An 18043-nucleotide genomic window follows, 5' to 3' on the forward strand; every position below is an offset into this window, starting at 1 on the left:
ATAACGCCCTAAACTGTAATGTAAATGAAACAAGAGAAAGGCAGCCCCCAGAAACTGGCTTGCTTGTTGTCTTGTTTTTGCATGCAGAGTTCACTGTTGTGTGTGTTGTTCCTGTTCTTTTGAGTTCTTGTTCGAAATTCATATAGTACGAAAATAAATGAATTCATACCAGCCAGCCTAAGAAGTTGTAAGTATAATTTCACGACTATAATAAAAGCATATCTAGAGTTGAAGCTGTGCCTTCTTATTTACTCCCTAAAATAACGCAATATTATCTAACTCTAAAAAAACATTAAAATTGAAAGTAAATTGTACTTGGAGTAATTTAATAACCAGGTACTTTTTTTACTTGAGTAGGTTTTGCAAATGGTAATTTTCACTTTTACGCAATGTAAGTATTTTTTTTACGAGTAATTGTACTTTTACTTGAGTGTAGAGTTCCAGCGTTCTACCCACCACTGAGAGCAGGTTGTTAGTTTGTCACAGCTGACCATTAATCAATCTCGCTACCGGCCTGCTCCCCCGCAGCCCACGCCCCCCCCCCCCCCCCCCCGCCTGCAGCCGAGGCCAAACCACACCCCACTACCACGGTGTCATGAATCGTTTTTAGTACTGAATGTGTCAAAGACTAAGGATGTGTGTGTATTGGTTTTAGATGTTCTCACGCCTCTCCTGTCAGTACAGTGACTGATGGCCAGAATATAGCTACTATAGTGGACTCCTACAAGTATTTGGGAACTATACTAGACAATAAGCTGACATTTGAGGGTAATACTGACGTGGTGTAAAATACACGGTGTACAAGCAAAGCCAGCAGCGCCTCTTTTGTCTCAGAAAACTGTCTGAGTTCCAGGTTGACTAGACCCTGATGACAATGTTTTATCGATTTTTCTTTTTCTTTTTTTAATTGAGTCTGTGCTCACTTTCTCCTTTATCTGCTGGTATCAATCTCTCAAGGTAAAACACAAAAATGTACTCGATAAAGTGGTTAATGTCTGCAGCAAAATAACTGGCACCGCACAGGAAACTCTGCAGGATCTTTACAACAAACATTCATATAACAAAGCAGAATCCATCAAGTCTTGAGTGTTCCCATCCTTTACAGCAGTTTCAGTTTCTGCCATCTGGTACCCTACTCAGACTTCCACTAGCTAAAACCAACAGATACAAACACTCCTTTATACCCTCTGCAATCTCCCTCCTAAACTCTAGCAGGAAAAGGTAGTTCCTTCGTTTTAACTTACTAATTTTTTATCTTCTTAATTGACTGAGTATTTTAGTTTATGTTTGTTTGTTTTTTTGTTCTTAGTGTTGTATTTATGTGCTCAGTGTTTTATGTGTATGTATGCATTCCACTGCTGCATAACCAGTTGCTCCACCAGTGACAATTAAAGTTATTGATTACCAGCAACTACTATATCCATCTATCTATCCATCCATCCATCCATCCATCCATTATATATACATGCTCAATCCACAACAGGGTTGCAGGAGGCTAGAGCCTATCCCAGCATGCATTGGTCAAAAGGTAGAGAGACATCCTGCACAAGTGTGTGGACCTCACAAGCCCCCCCCCCCCCCCCCACACACACACACACAGTTACTCACACACCATTCACCATTCATACCTACGGACAATATAGAGACTACACACACACCAGGAAAACGTCCAAATTCCACACCAATGGGTTTGAATCAAACCCAGGACCCCCTTGCGTTGAGAAATACTAGCATAACAACAGTTAAATCATAGGTTCAACTGTGTATTTTATTTGGAGGAAGGGGGGCTTCTGATGCAACAGCACCCTGTTACATTCTAAAGGAGCCTCTGGGTCTTGGATTGGTCAAATACTACTACTGCAAATACTAGTATTACCATAAGTGTCAGTAAATACAAATTGTTGGCACGGTAGCGCAGTGGTTAGCACTGTCACCTCACAGCAAGAAGGTCCTGGGTTCGATCCCCAGGGTTGTCAAACCTTGGGGGTCATTCCAGGTCGTGCTCTGTGTGGAGTTTGCATGTTCTCCCCGTGTTTGCGGTGGGTTTTCTCTGGGTGCTCCGGTTTCCCCCACCATCAAAAAGCCATGCATGTTGGGTTTAATACTCCTGTCTGTGCCCCTGACCGAGGCATGGCGAGATGAAATGGAGTTGGTCCCCGGCTGCTGCATGGCAGCTGTCCACTGCTCCTAGCTACACAGCTAGGATGGGTTAAATGTGGAGCATAATTTCCCTACAGGGATCATTAAAGTATATCAAAATCAAAGATAAAATAACATAAAAAAGGTAACAATTATTTAATTAGTTTTTCATTCTGACTTTTTTTTTTTCAAAATGGGTATGTCGTTTTGGGTCTCTGTTGCTCTTGTACATTTCAGTACAGTTAACCTAGAACATGATTAATAGTGATAAACTGTCACAGTGGATAAGGGCGGCCTAAAAATCAAATAATTGGGCTAGTCTTTTTTTGATTTCCCCCCTCCCCCTATTTTTCTCCCCAATTGTACTTGGGTAGTTACCCCACCCTTCCAAGCCATCCTGGTTGCTGCTTTACCCCCTCTGCCGATCCAGGGAGGGCTGCAGACTATCATATGCCTCCTCTGATACATGTGGAGTCGCCAGCCGCTTCTTTTCAGCTGACAGTGAGGCGTTTCGCCAGGGAGACGTAGCGGGGTGAGGATCACACTATCCCCCCCCAGTCCCCCCCCCGCCCCATACAGGCGCCCCGACTGGCCAGAGGAGGCGCTAGTGCAGCGACTAGGACACATACCCACATCCAGCTTCCCACCCGCAGACACGGCCAATTGTGTCTCTAGGGACGCCTGACCAAGCCGGAGGTAACATGGGGATTCGAACCGACGATCCCCATGTTGGTAGGCCACGGAATAGACCGCTATGCTACCCGGATGCCATAATTGGACTATCCTTACATGAGTACTAGAGTGAGTGGTTCAAATCCCCTCGGGGGAAGTGTATGAACCGCACTCTACCAATACCTGTGGATAAAATGGCCTTAAGAAGGGTTGTCCTTAAGAAGGGTTGTCTCATTCCTGCTGTTTAGAGGCCAGTTGTTACACATATATCATCAGAGACAGGACGGTGTTATGGGAGGTGGCATGCATTTCTTTGAAAAAAATGTTGCAAAGCTTGTATTTTCCTCTGGTGTGATATCATTTTTGTGTGCTGATGTCCCAGTTGGGGTAAAATCTCATTCTAGGCCTCAGTTTCCCATGATTCACTCCATCCCACTTCTACAACAGATACCCTGCTATTTAACTGTTGTCGAATAAATCTATGACCAAATATTATATTCACATCTAATAAAAGTCTCAAAAACTGCTGCAGTACTCTTATGCATAATGTCTCCCTAGCCATCAGATATCCAAAACTTCATTTATCTGGTTTTCTGTTTATTTTTTGAGTGTAATGGGAAGGAATGAGGATAAGTTTTGGAAGTGCTGGAGAGAAAACTGACTTGAATTTAGATATGCTTTAAGCTAGTGGTTAGTGATACCGTTATAGAATAATTCATGTCGGTGATAAATAATGAATGGCAGTGGGTGGTAGTGTCACCAATACTCAGAATTGTCCTGGGTTATCAGCAGGCACTGTTGAAGTGAGTTGCTCTTGCTACCTTGTACTATTTCAGGGAACTGTACAGGAAGAAAAATGTAAAACTTTAATGCACATTTGTCTAGTGTGAAGCCCCTCTGTCACAAGTCATTATGGAAATGTAAAACACTGACAGGGAGCCGTCTGGCCGATAGCCTACCCCCCCCCCCCCCATGGATCATCCAAAATCTGTATGGCTGCAAAGCCAGGTACCAATAGGTGATCCCTCAGTTTGGTGTCCTTCATATAGTGAAGCCATTGGAGTGCGGCGTGGTCCAAGCAGAGGGTAAATTGGTACCCCAGGAGGTAACAGTGGAGGGCATCGACTGCCCAGCCGATAGCCAAGCACTCCCGCTCCACTGTTCTGTACTTGGCATCACAATTGGAGAGATTTCCACTGATGTTGAAAAAGCCAGCCACTTCCTGGGACGAAAATGGCTCCAGCCCTCTGTTTGACACGCCAGTCTGGAGACATGGATACTCCTAATTTTTCCTCTCTTTACTACAAGAGTGGCTTCCAACAGAAAGCCATTTTAAGATCCCCAAATGTCTGCCAGCTCTAGCCACTGGACCAGATCTGGGGCAAACTTCCGGGTCAGGTCAATCAAGGGTTAAGTCAATGAAGGCGGGAACAAACATATGATAGTACTGGACCAGCCCCAACGACTACCTCACCTCTTTTTTTTTCTGGTCTTAGGCAGGCCACAATCACTGCTATCTTATTCATTCATTCATTCATTCACACACCTGCCTGCTGCACAAGTGGTACAGATACTGTACCTCCCTCCATATAACTGCACACTCCGAGTTGACCATGAGCACGCTTTGTCTCAAGGACTCAAGCAGGCCCCCATCTGTCAAATGAGCTGCTCCTGGCTGTCACTATGAATGATGACATCATCCAGGCAAGCAGCAGCATACCCATATGCATAAGGGTGCAACACTTTGTCCATTAAATGCTGGAACATGGGGTCCCCAACAACCCACAAGCAAGTGTGTCAAATTGGCACAAGCCATACGAAGTAGAGCAGGCCATATTTTCCTTAGCCTCGGCGGATAAAAAAAAAACAAGTGTTCTCGGTTAAACCCCCCCCCCCCCAAAAAAAAATGGGGGAAAAAAGCTGTGCCTAACAGATCCAGATCATCGACCCGGGGTACTTGGGTAAGAATCAAGCTCAGCCATCCTCTGTAATGCTGTAATAGTCCACATGGACCCATCAGACTCGAGAACAACGATGATGGAACTGCATCAAACATTGGCGTATTCTTCTATTTGTTCCCATCTCCAAAATGGCCTTTAATTTTGCTTGCACAACTGAACATTTGTGTTAGAGCAGTGTGAATTGTAACACCAGGAGGCATGTCGTTGTGGTGTTGTATGAGAATATGTCTGCAAAGTGCGGTTGTAGCACTGTGACGTTTGCCTGCCTTAGATGGTTAGCTAAGAGATCTGAGGTGAAATTATCTGCTTATGCAACCTCTACACCAAACTCATGTCTCTCAATTACAGTCATAGCCAAACAGACAGCTGCAGCTTCTCCTCCGCGCTTTCAGGAGGTTGAGGGGACAGACCAGCGTTGCCCCACGGCTGTCAGGGTGAGGAGCTCTCTAACCGGCACCACCAACTCACTCTGTGATGACGGAGGGCCCTGAGTCACTTGGTAATTTAGAGATGGATGAAGGGAGTAATACTAGGACCGAGTGTAAACTGCCTTACCCACGCCCCTTTATTGCAGGGGGTCGGCAACCTTTTCAATGTTCTGTGCCAATTCACAAAGTTTTAAAAAAAAAAATCACAGACCCGAGTGCCAGTTCATTTTTATAATGTGCATTTATCTATTTATTTATTTACTACTGTTGCTTGTCTCCCCATCTAGATTCAGCATGCCAAAGATCTGCACCACACACACACACTTTATTATTTGTGCAAATGTATGAAAATGACTACAAAATAAAATTTAATCTTACCGATTTAGTGCGGCCTTTGTCATAATATCTGGTGACCACTGCTAGACGTAGAGCATCACCTGCATCCACAGTCTTATCAAGAGCTGAGCCGAATACCGACACATCTTCCAATGCAAGAGCTTGCTGGTGCCTTACGTCTTCAGCCATGTCTGTAATGTGCCTCTCTACGATTCATTCATGGCATTTCTTTGGTCCTGTTGATGATCGTGTCTTTGTTTGGTAACCCATACAATATGACATACAGACTGCTGAGGAAAGCCTCCTGTATGTATTCTGCATAGGAGAAATGCACTGTGCGACTTCATAGCTGCCTCTGTAGCTTGGTTTTTGGTGGCACATAAACGCTTTGCTTTGCTTCCCATACTGGGCCACTGTCCTCTTGATCGATCCAGCTTCATCAGCCTCATCTTTATCAGACTTATCTTTATCAGCCTCATCTTTGTCAGACTTATCTTTATCAGCCTCATCTTTGTCAGACTTATCTTTATCAGCCTCATCTTGGAAGTTTTTCTCGTGCCTCATTTCAAAATGATGTTCTACACTCGAAGTTCGACACGCGACATTTTTGCAGCGGATAGTGCACACAGTTAAGTCCTTTCATGAAATAAATCCGAATTCGCTTGTCGAAGATGGCTGAAAGAGGCAAATATTAGACAAGCTATTTTATGGCTTCTGCCATCACCAGTTGACCTAAATCAAAACAGAAGGCTGGCGAGCTAGCCTACATTTTCACTACCGCTGTAACGCTGCGCTCGCTCGCAGATCAGAGGGAAGGGCGAGGAGGGGTGGGTAGACATGTCAGTTGTGTGCACCCTCCTGCTGCCAAAAACAGTGGTGTATTTTGTGAGTAATTGATTAGTATTAAAATATTTTTTATAAAAAGAAAAAATACTTCAAAAAATATTTACTGAATTGCTCCGCGTGCCACCGTGGGCACGCGTGCCGTAGGTTGCCGACCCCCGCTCTATTGTACAGGCACTGCTCACGCCCTTGTGCCTGCTGCAAATCCCTCTTTGGTAACTGTCCTCATGAGTGGTGGAGTTTTGCTCTAAGGTCAAGAACATCCCGTCCCCCCAGGTTTTTTTCTTTCTTTTCAGATCCATAACACCCCTGGGTTACCTGCCAGAAAGCAGTTCAAGGGGAAACAAATCATGTGGGCACTTGTGGCACTTCTCCCTCTGTAATCACAGAGGATTGAGCCCTTTATCCCAATAGCAACCAGGCTTGGGGAGTAATGGAATACAGTAACGGGCGTTACGTAATCAGGATACAAAAAAATGTGACTATTTCAATACAGTTACCGAAACAAGACGTAATCAGATCATTGATGCAATTTTTTAAAAATAGGGATTATTTTTCAGAATTACTTTTGAAAAATAATATAATCCCCCCTCCCCCATGGCACCACACAGCTGGGCTACGCGTCGCAAATTGTGGTCACTCACTCAATCATGGGCGAGCTGAGAGGGACACTTTGTTGCGACATTTACCGGGAATTCCCACCGGAAGCGAGACGTGTGTGTAAGCGTTCCGTCATCCGGTCCATCCTGACTCTGCTGTCTGCGTGTGGACGTCGGTGCCCATCTCAGGCGTCTTGTCAGCAGCGGCTCCTGGGGAGCTGCGTGGACGGTGGCCGGCTAACCAGCCTTCACCGGGCTGACTGACGGGAGAAATGTACTGAACCAAAATAGTTGTGGTGTCGGCTCCGTGGGAAGAAGTCAACGGTGTTTGTATGTATTGATTTATTGATTGAGTTCTACGCCCACCGTAGCGAGTGAGGGGAGTCGTCCTGTAGTGAAACAAGCGAGCTCACTGACAGACCTTGATCAATGGTAAATGGACGGCATTTATGCAGCGCTTATCCAGCCTACCCACCGCTCAAAGCGCTTTACAGTGGGTAGAGGCTAGTTCCCATCGATGCAGAGAACGGAAATGGAGTAGAGAACGGTCAACTGAGCATGCGCGAAATGCTTCCACATGCCCCGCGTAGTATCCAGGCGCTAGGATTCTAGGAAGACGCACCCCTACTCTGCGTCTGATTAGCTAACTTTAACCCTAACCCCGGCCTAACCCTAACCTTAACCTACCCAAAACAACGGAGGCAACGAGTACTTGCGCATGCTCAGCTGACCGTTCTCTGCATCGACGGGAACTAGCCTCTACCCTTTACAGAGTGCACCTCACATTCACCCACTCACACGCGCGTTCACACACTGATGGCGGAGGCTGCCATGCAGGGTGCCGACCCGCTCATCAGGAGCGGTTAAGGGTTCAGTGTCTTGCTCAAGGACACTTCGACACGCTCTCTGCAGGAGCCGGGGATCGAACCAGCGACCTTCCGATTACTAGACGACCCGCTCTACCTCATAAGCCACGCCGCCCCTCAGTTGATCAAAGTGGATATGGTTGACAAGTTAAAACATATTGTGTGATTTTAAACGGCTGTGTGCAGATTGCCCTTCACTAAATGCAACAAAAATAGTCTCGAAGCACAAAAAACGCGGGGGCCGTGTCATGTGGATGATTGATGTGGATTGATGGAAGTGTATCTGTTCCGTGAGATGCACGAGTGATGGATGTCAAAAATGTGCGCTTGTTCTTGTTTTCTTGGATTCCCCCCCCTTTTTCTCCCCGATTGTACCCCACTCTTCGGAGACATCCTGGTCGCTGCTCCACCCCCTCTGGCGATCCGGGGAGGGCTGCAGACTACCACATGCCTCCTCCGATACATGTGGAGTCGCCAGCCGCTTCTTTTCACCTGACAGTGAGGAGTTTCACCAGGGGGACGTAGCGCGTGGAAGGATCATGCCAAACCCCGCCCCCCACTTCGCCCTCCCGCAGAACAGGTGCCCCGGCCGACCAGAGGAGGTGCTAGTGCAGAGACCAGGACACTTCCGGCTTCCCACCCATAGACGCGGCCGATTGCGTGGGTAGGGACGCCCGACCAAGCCGGAGGTAACACGGGGATTCGAACCGGAGATCCCTGTGTTGTTTGGCAACAGAATAGGCCTCTGCGCTACCTGGACGCCCTTAGTTTTTGATATGTTAAGTGTATACGTTTCAAAATTCGTAGGAATAATGTAGCTAAAGTTGAAGGAGTCTGTCTGTCCTTCAGTGTTCTCTCTCTCTCTTCATCCGATCGACTTCACCCTTGGCGGGTGCGCCGTGGGCCTGGACCGTCTCGTGCTTGTTTGTATTGCCCCCCGTCCCTTAACATACGGACTCGTCCCGAATTTTAGAAGGAAAAGATGGTTCCCTGCTGAACCGGTATGGACTGCGATCCCCCCCCCCCCCCCCCGTATTCTCACAACTGGAGAAGGGAGAAATATGCAGGCAGTGCCCTTCTCTGGTCACCTGAAAACTAGTGGTTTGCCAGAGCAGTTTCCATGGGGTACCAGGGGTACGTGGTCTAAGAAAATTGTACATTTATTATTAAATTATATAATTTTGTTAAAAAGTACATTGCCCATGTGTACAATAGTACATTGTTATGTTAACTGAATTTATTGTGTGTTGCTTTTGTTTGCCGATAAAGCACTTGACTGAAACATTATGTGGCTTCATGTCTGTTTTCTGGAGACGTATTACTCTACCAAGGTCTACTTACTGTAGGCAGCTGTCTAGCCTACTCTATACTTCCCTTTACATGAACCTTGTAAGCCCGGCACACTGAAACAATACCACACTGTGTGTGCAGCCACAGAATCAGGGAAATTGTTATTTATTAAATAAATAAAAAACAACCTTTTCCACTGAGGTAGGGGTCAATGGAGCCTGAGGAGGTGGTCCTGGGGGCCGAGATGGGATAGGGTTAAGTGTCCCTTATTTTTCTGAGCTAAAGGTGGCAACCCTACTGACAGGTTTTCCAAATTTGTGTCTGTGGCACCTTCTTTTACTCTGGCTTGCATATGGATACCAACAACCCAAATGTGGGACAAATAGTGTGTTTGTGTGGGACAACATGTACTTTAATGTGGGATTCATAGGCCCACTGCCTGAATTTCTTTTATGATGTTCTTTTCAACAGTTCAATAGGTGGACACCTGATTTGTTGATTTAAAAAAAAACACTGGATACTCTTTAATTCCTGTAGCAGGCCTAAAGGAGCGGGTGGGCATGGGTGCCTTTATGCACTGAACTAAAACAGCATTGTGTGTTTGCCTTTTTGCTGCATGTTTGGAAGCTTAAAAGCCTTGTGTCCCCGTTGTCCTTGATTAGGTTACATTTTGTTGTCTCACAAAATGCACTTAAGTAAAAGTCATGTTATTGATTTCTTTTGTCTTTTTCCACACTTGGCATTGAGGTAATCCAAAAGTAACTGAAAGTAACCAGATTACTTTAATATTGTGATACGAGCAAGTTGCTGAACAAATTTTTAACGGGTAATTTGTAACTGCAATGGAATATATTTATAAAGTAACCCTCCCAACCCTGAATTGTTAATTCATGAACTTCTGGATCATGGACTTGAGCGTTTTAGTAAACCACTCCACAAGACCATATGTGTGTGGGTGGTCACAGTGGTTTGAATTGATTGAATGCCAAATAACCCATACAGCATGCATAATATACAAAACATGAAAGTGTTTTCTTAATCCTTTAGGATCCCTTTTGGGATCCCAACTCGCAAGACTACATGCAACGGTGCAGAAATATGGTGCAATGAAACTGCTTTTGGTTATTTAGTTGCATAAGCCGCCATGATTTACATGCAGCAGTATCCCCGTGCACTACAGCCTAATGGCTTGATAACAGCCATGCCAATTATTTTGAATGGAGCTTCGATCAATGCAAGAGGACTAATGGGTTTTTTTGGAGAAGCCAAATGATTTATTAATTGACATTTGGGGCCTGCAGCACATCACCAGCACACCTCTGCTTGAATTAAAACAAGCCACTTTTATCCAAGGTGCCAGACAATGGTTTATGATGAAAGAATTTACCATTTTCTCTTAAGCTAGAAACACACAAGAAGACTTTTTAAAGTCCTAAATGACTGCGGAAAGACTGGGCATCGCAGATTTAGTGACAGATTTTCATGGATTACAGTTGTACACAAGCATACTCATTCACACACACACTTGCTGAAGAGCTCAGATTTGCCCAGGTCCCAGTACTGAAACTCAAACATGTTTGATATGATCGTGACAGCTCTAGCTGGTCAAAAGCTCATAAGGCGTTGAGCAATTTGACTTAAACCCCCGCACTCAACAAGAGAGTGTGTGCTGACCATCCATGATGACCTTATTTTGCACCGACTCTTCATGATCTTGAAAATCTGTTGTCATGGCTAAATCAGGGACATACCTGGCCTTAATACTTGTACCTAAATACAAGAATACACCAGTATTCTTGTATTTAGGTACTAGCCACTGGATGATCTCTGAGTGTCAAAATAAGGGTGATTGCCGTCAGCACACTTGTTGACCATCAACACGTATCACTTGGTGGTAGGCTGAGCATCATGAGAATACTCATGGGCGAAATCATCCATGGGATGTCCTGGTGACTGCGCCCTTGAATCTTTATTGGAAACCAGTTATTCCCATCTTGAGCAAGTCTGTTCAGGGTCTGGCTGAGGAGGTGGAGGTGTGGAGGGTGTTGACCTTGGGCAGGCTGGAGGCACGATGACACTGGTCCAGTCTGCCATGATGATTGGGCTACCACTTGCTTGGGCTACCACTTGTTACGGGTTGTTATGGAAGTGAAGGATGTTCTGCTGTGAGTTGAGCTGAACACACCAATTCTATTGACTCCTACACAACATATACTTTAACCCTTCACAGAAAACCTTATCACCATCGCTCTGGTTCAGAACTAACACTGGCTGGACTCCAGTTCTTTCTCAACTGCTCTTTCTCTGTATCCAGTGTGTTTCAGATCTCAGACTCACTACAGGAGAAACACTGTATGGAGTAGATTAATCATATATACAACTCAGCTGAGTCTGCCTGCTAACCCCCTGCAGCCGATACACAAACCACACCCCACTGCCACACCTTCCTAGAAGTGAAACCGTTTTTTTCCCCACAAATGAGAATTTTTTTTATTTCTCTGTCTTTTTACAGGTTTGGCAGTTCACCAGATAATCACAATCACTGTGTCTCTCATTATGGTCATTGCAGCCTTGATCACAACACTTGTCCTTAAAAACTGGTAGGAAAGATTCCTTTACTTGCTATGTTATAATCCATATTGTCCAGTCGAAACAGTATTAGGCTTCATGCTCACAGCTCTAGTCAGAGCTTGTACTTTGCCTGAGGTACAAGGTATGATTTTATGTTTGTTTCTTGTCTTTGGTGCGTGTTTTTGTAGCTGTGCACAGCCGGGAAATGGCCGTCACAATAGCCACCAGCGCAAGATCCACCAGCAGGAGGAGAGCTGCCAGAACCTGACAGACTTCACACCAGCTCGGGTGCCCAGCAAGGTGGACATCTTCACTGCCTACAACGACAGCCTGCAGTGCTCACACGAGTGCGTGCGGACTGCTGTACCTATTTACACAGACGAGATGATCCAGCAGACACCTGTCTACAAGACCGCTTACAATGGAAATAGGTAAGCTGAGTTGATGAGATGCATCGAAGTATTTATTCAGTCAGTCAAGACCACAAAGGGTACCCTCACAGCACCTGACACTGGGCGGGTTCTGCCCACAATCCGGCAGATCCACATAGGAATCACATCCGCTCCTCGACCGCCCCGCGCCTCTGGCCAGAGTGTGACTCTTTTTCACGGCTATGGCATGGATCTGGGCCAGTTACGGCCCAAAGCTGGTACAGACCCGTAAGCCGGATCCGCGCCGGTATTGGCCCGTTGTGCAAAAAGACACTGGGGCAGATCCGTTTTGCGGCTCTGCGCCAGATGCTGTGATACAACCAGCCCGGATCTGGCCCAGTTTCATTTTGCTGTCTGGGTAAGTTCCTGAATCTCGCTCTGTTTTGCAAGTGAACTGTAGCGGTTTCAGGCCTGCCCAGCATTACAGCATCAATGTCTCTGCAGTAGCTGTGGAGATTAAATGCTATTATTGCAGTGATCTTTGTTTTTCTTGAAATATCTAAAAAAATAAAAATAAAAAAGTTCAGAAGTGAAACACTTTTGAAATGTTATATTTTCAAACCACAGCTTTTATGAAGCGATGCATTTTCAATAAACTGTGTTTGTTACAGTGGTGAAGACAAAACATATAGAAAGTGTGCAAGAGCAAAAAGCATGAGTGGGAAGGAAGTGGTCAAATTATTAAAGCTGAATACTTGCTGCAGTAAACAGTCCCCTGAAGTCCATTATTCCCACAAAGATTTCTGCGATGTGAGAAAGACTTGACTGCATCTTCTGCTGCTGTCCACTGGGTTATCTGTCCTATTTCTGGCTGACACTATGAATCTCTTCTGGAGTGACGGGCCTGTAATTTGTGCCAACATGTCCAAGTTGCAAAGATAAAAAAAAAACAACCCTGAAATGTATCCTCCATTTGATTTTCTATTTTTTCTGCAGTAAGAGGAGTTATAATCCTCATGACAATATTACTTGAGGGCAGCCTGCTGTATTGCACATCACCCGTTTGCTTAATCCCAACACTATCTGTGTGTGTTGTTTCACGTCCGACCCCACTTCCATCCCAATCTACACTTTCTACCACTATCAGACGATTGTTCTTAAGGCGCACAATGATCAAATCTGTGGAATTGTTCTGATGGTTAAATGCAGTGGCGGCTGGCCAGTACAGGGCACTGGGGCGCCGCCCCCTTCAAATATCTACTACTACTTTCGGCTGCTCCCGTTAGGGGTCGCCACAGCGGATCATCCGTTTCCATTTCTTCCTGTCTTCTGCGTCTTCCTCTGTCACACCAGCCACCTGCATGTCTTCCCTCACCACATCCATAAACCTCCTCTTTGGCCTTCCTCTTCTCCTCTTCCCTGGCAGCTCCATATTCAGCATCCTTCTCCCAATATACTCAGCATCTCTCCTCCACACATGTCCAAGCCATCTCACTCTTGCCTCTCTTGCTTTGTCTCCAAACTGTCCAACCTGAGCGGTCCCTCTAATATGATCGTTCCTAATCCTGTCCTTCTTCGTTACTCCCAGTGAAAATCTTAGCATCTTCAACTCTGCCACCTCCAGCTCCGCCTCCTGTCTTTTCGTCAGTGCCACTGTCTCCAAACCATATAACATAGCTGGTCTCACAAACATCTTGTAAACTTTCCCTTTAACTCTTGCTGATACCCTTCTGTCGCAAATCACTCCTGACGCACTTTTCCACCCACTCCAACCTGCCTGCACTCTCTTTTTCACCTCTCTACTGCACTCCCCGTTACTTTGGACAGTTGACCCCAAGTATTTAAACTCAAATGCCTTTGTCACCTCCACTCCTTGCATCCTGACCATTCCACTGTCCTCTCTCTCATTCACGCATAGGTATTCCGTCTTGCTCCTACTGACTTTCATTCCTCTTCTCTCCAGTGCATACCTCCACCTCTCCAGGCTCTCCTCAACCTGCACCCTACTCTCGCTACAGATCACAATGTCATCCGCGAACATCATCGTCCATGGAGACTCCTGCCTGATCTTGTCCGTCAACCTGTCCATCACCATTGCAAACAAGAAAGGGCTCAGAGCCGATCCTTGATGTAATCCCACCTCCACCTTGAACCCATCTGTCATTCCAACCGCACACCTCACCATTGTCACACTTCCCTCATACGTATCCTGCACCACTCCTACATACTTCTCTGCAACTCCTGACTTCCTCATACAATACCACACCTCCTCTCTTGGGACTCTGTCATAAGCTTTCTCTAAATCTACAAAGACACAATGCAACTCTTTCTGGCCTTCTCTATACTTCTCAATCAACATTCTCAAAGCAAACATCGCATCTGTGGTGCTCTTTCGTGGCATGAAACCATACTGCTGCTCGCTGATCGTCACCTCTCCTCTTAACCTAGCTTCTATTACTCTTTCCCAAATCCTCATGCTGTGGCTGATCAACTTTATACCTCTGTAGTTGTTACAGTTCTGCACATCGCCCTTGTTCTTGAAAATCGGTACCAGTATGCTTCTTCTTTACTCCTCAGGCATCCTCTCACTTTCCAGGATTGTGTTAAACAATCTAGTTAAAAACTCCACTGCCATCTCTCCTAAACATCTCCATGCCTCCACAGGTATGTCATCAAGACCAACTGCCTTTCCACTCTTCATAGCTGCCCTCACTTCCTCCTTGCTAATCCGCTGAACTTCCTGATTCACTATCCCTATATCATCCAACCTTCTCTCTCTCTCATTTTCTTCATTCATCAGCCCCTCAAAGTATTCCTTCCACCTTCTTAGCACACTCTCCTCGCTTGTCAGCACATTTCCATCTCTTTCCTTGATCGCCCTAACTTGCTGCACATCCTTTGCAGCTTGGTCCCTCTGTCTAGCCAATCGGTAGTCCTTTTCTCCTTCCTTAGTGTCTAATCTGTCATACAACTCACCATACGCCTTTTCCTTTGCCTTTGCCACCTTTCTCTTTGCTTTACGCTGCATCTCCTTGTACTCCTGTCTACTTTCTTCATCCCTCTTACTATCCCACTTCTTCTTTGCCAACCTTTTCCTCTGTATAATTTGCTGTACTTCCTCATTCCACCACCAAGTCTCCTTGTCTTCCTTCCTCTGTCCTGATGACACACCAAGTACCTTCCTAGCTGTCTCCCTCACTATTTCTGCAGTGGTTGTCCAGCCATCTGGCAACTCTTCACTACCACCCAGTGCCTGTCTTAACTCCTGCCTGAACTCCACACAACAGTCTTCCTTCTTCAACTTCCACCATTTGATCTTCGGCTGTGTCTTCACTCGCTTCCTCTTCTTGGTCTCCAAAGTCATCCTACAGACCACCATCCGATGCTGCCTAGCTACGTTCTCCCCTGTCACCACCTTGCAGTCTCCAATCCCTTTTAGATGGTGCCTTCTACATAAGATATAGTCCACCTGTGTGCACTTTCCTCCACTCTTGTATGTTACCCTGTGTTCCTTCCTCTTCTTGAAATGTGTATTCACCACAGCCATTTCCATCCTTTTCGCAAAATCCACCACCATCTGTCCTTCCACATTTCTCTTCTTGACTCCATACCTTCCCATCACCTCCTCATCACATCTGTTCCCTTCACCAACATGTCCATTGAAGTCCACTCGAATCACCACTCTCTCCTCCTTGGGTACCCTCTCCACCATGTCGTCCAACTCACTCCAGAACTCTTCTTTTTCATCCATCTCACACCCAACTTGCGGGGCATATGCGCTGATAACATTCAGCAATAAACCTTCAATTTCCAGCTTCATACTCATCACTCTGTCTGACACTCTCTTCACCTCCAGCACACTCTTGACATACTCTTCCTTCAGAATTACCCCTACCCCATTACTCCTCCCATTCACACCATGGTAGAAGAGTTTGAACCCACCTCCGATACTCCTGGCCTTACTCCCCTTCCACCTGGTCTCTTGCACACACAGTATGCCTACCTTTCTTCTTTCCATCATGTCAGCCAGTTCTCTCCCTTTACCAGTCATAGTGCCAACATTCAAAGTTCCAACTCTCACCTCCACATGCCTACCCTACCTCCTGTCTAGCTGCCTCTGGACATGCTTTCCCCCTCTCCTTCTCCTTCGCCCAACAGTAGCATAGTTTCCACCGACACCCTGCTGGTTAACAGTACCGGTGGCGGTCATTGGTAACCCGGGCCTCGACCGATCCGGTATGTAAGTCTTATTTATGATCCGCATATTTGATTTGGCAAAGATTTTACGCCGGATCTACTTCAACATGTTAAATATAATTTAGTTGTATATTGCGCATAATGATGAAATAACAGTTTTTCAGTCTGTGAGCGCCTGTCAGCAGCCATTAAATATGGGTTCCAAATGGTATTTGGTTGATTTCTGTCTGAATACATATACTTCCTGGGCGAGGGGCGCCGGCCAAACGATACCTTATGTAAGCCCTCAAACTTGTGGCGAGCAGGTGACCTGAGGCTGCTGTCTGATTGGTCTCTTCAGATTTTCCATGGGGCGCAGTTCTGTGCGCCCCAGACACTCCCACTTTTATTGGCAGCGAATTGGTATTGTTTTAATGTTTTCTGATCTAACGTGATTGGACAAGTCTCATGGCTGTCAATCATGTTCACACCCACCACGACGCCTCGTTTTGACTGTCAATCATCCACCGTCTACGAACCCTGATAAAATATATAGGCTACATTGTCCTTCTTAATAACTCTGTGACTGTGTGGACATTAAAGCAGCTGTCAGGTGTGCTGTGCCAAGGTAGATTGCAGCCCCCCCCCAATTTTTAGCACCAGCCTCCACTGGTTAAATGGTATTTGTTTTCTCAACCTACAAAAGCAACAGCTGTCAAATTATTAAATAGACTGATTGAAGAGAGGGCAATAGATCCCATTTTTCTGATAACAGTCAAGGTATTCTGTATTGACAAAATTGTCAAAGCTGTCTGTAGTCATTTTAAAATACTTAACATTCCCTTTCCCCCATTTCGTGGAGAAATTTGATTTTTTACATCTCAGCATGCAGTAGTCTTGAGAATCATTATTTCTCTCCCTGGCAAATGTCTGTGAATCCTGTGCTCTTAAACGGCTAATAATTTGTTTTCTGCGCTGTACATTCACCAGTGATGTTCAAACATTTCAGCATGTGAATATCTGTTTAGTCGTCATATATGACCTCAGCATCAGAGGCATTGTCTGCCTACTGTTAACATTTCTTAGGAAATATAGCGTAATATAATACGTTGTTAATTTCTGTGACTGATTCACATACAAAGAACAGCAGGATACAGTAAGCTGCTGTTATTATATCCATCATGTCCTGGTGTGAAGTTCTTTCTCCCATGCCTCGTGCTTCACTCCGCAGACCTTCCCCCACTGAAAGGCAACTGATTCCTGTGGCCTTCGTGTCTGAGAAGTGGTTTGAGATCTCCTGCTGACCGGCTGAAGGCCTTGCTCACTTCCCGTGGGTGGAACAGACTTCCAGAATTCACACTCCGGTGGGTACCGTGCCACTCGGTCCTTCTGCAAATTACTGACTGCGCCTTCGCCACCTTGAACCCCATGTTGCTGCCCCAGTTTGGGAGTAGAAGGGGAACTTGGCATAGGTCTGCTTTATCTAACACGATTATGCTCCAATCCATCTTCTGTGCAGCGCGCTGCACTGATTGAAATCATTTAGATCTAATTCAGCGAAACATCACATTAGCTTTCGACCCAAAATAAGGCAACATGGATTTTTGCAAACACATTGGTCTTTATAATGCCAACTGCCACCATTTTATTTTGCTGCTCAGCCTATGCGAATCAGCAACTCTACATGTATGAAACATTTTCATGGATGTTAATATTGCTCCACTCGTTCCGACACCAATATAACATTGTTTTCGGCGTTTTCACTTGACTTTTGGCACATCTTTATGCATG

The 18043-nt window shown here is 45.6% G+C and overlaps 1 protein-coding gene across 1 annotated transcript in view; it reads left to right on the plus strand.

Annotated features, from left to right (window-relative positions):
- Positions 1-17556, plus strand: part of ajap1 (adherens junctions associated protein 1) — a 76566-nt gene extending 59010 nt beyond the window's left edge. The window contains exons 3-5 of the mRNA XM_056275120.1: positions 11647-11734; positions 11894-12136; positions 17484-17556. Coding sequence (XP_056131095.1) covers positions 11647-11734; positions 11894-12136; positions 17484-17556 — 404 coding nt within the window. The remainder of the gene's footprint in view (positions 1-11646; positions 11735-11893; positions 12137-17483) is intronic.
- The last annotated feature ends 487 nt before the right edge of the window (positions 17557-18043 follow it).

This window comes from Lampris incognitus, chromosome 2, assembly GCF_029633865.1.
Source record: "Lampris incognitus isolate fLamInc1 chromosome 2, fLamInc1.hap2, whole genome shotgun sequence".
NCBI classification, from domain to species: Eukaryota; Metazoa; Chordata; class Actinopteri; order Lampriformes; family Lampridae; genus Lampris; species Lampris incognitus.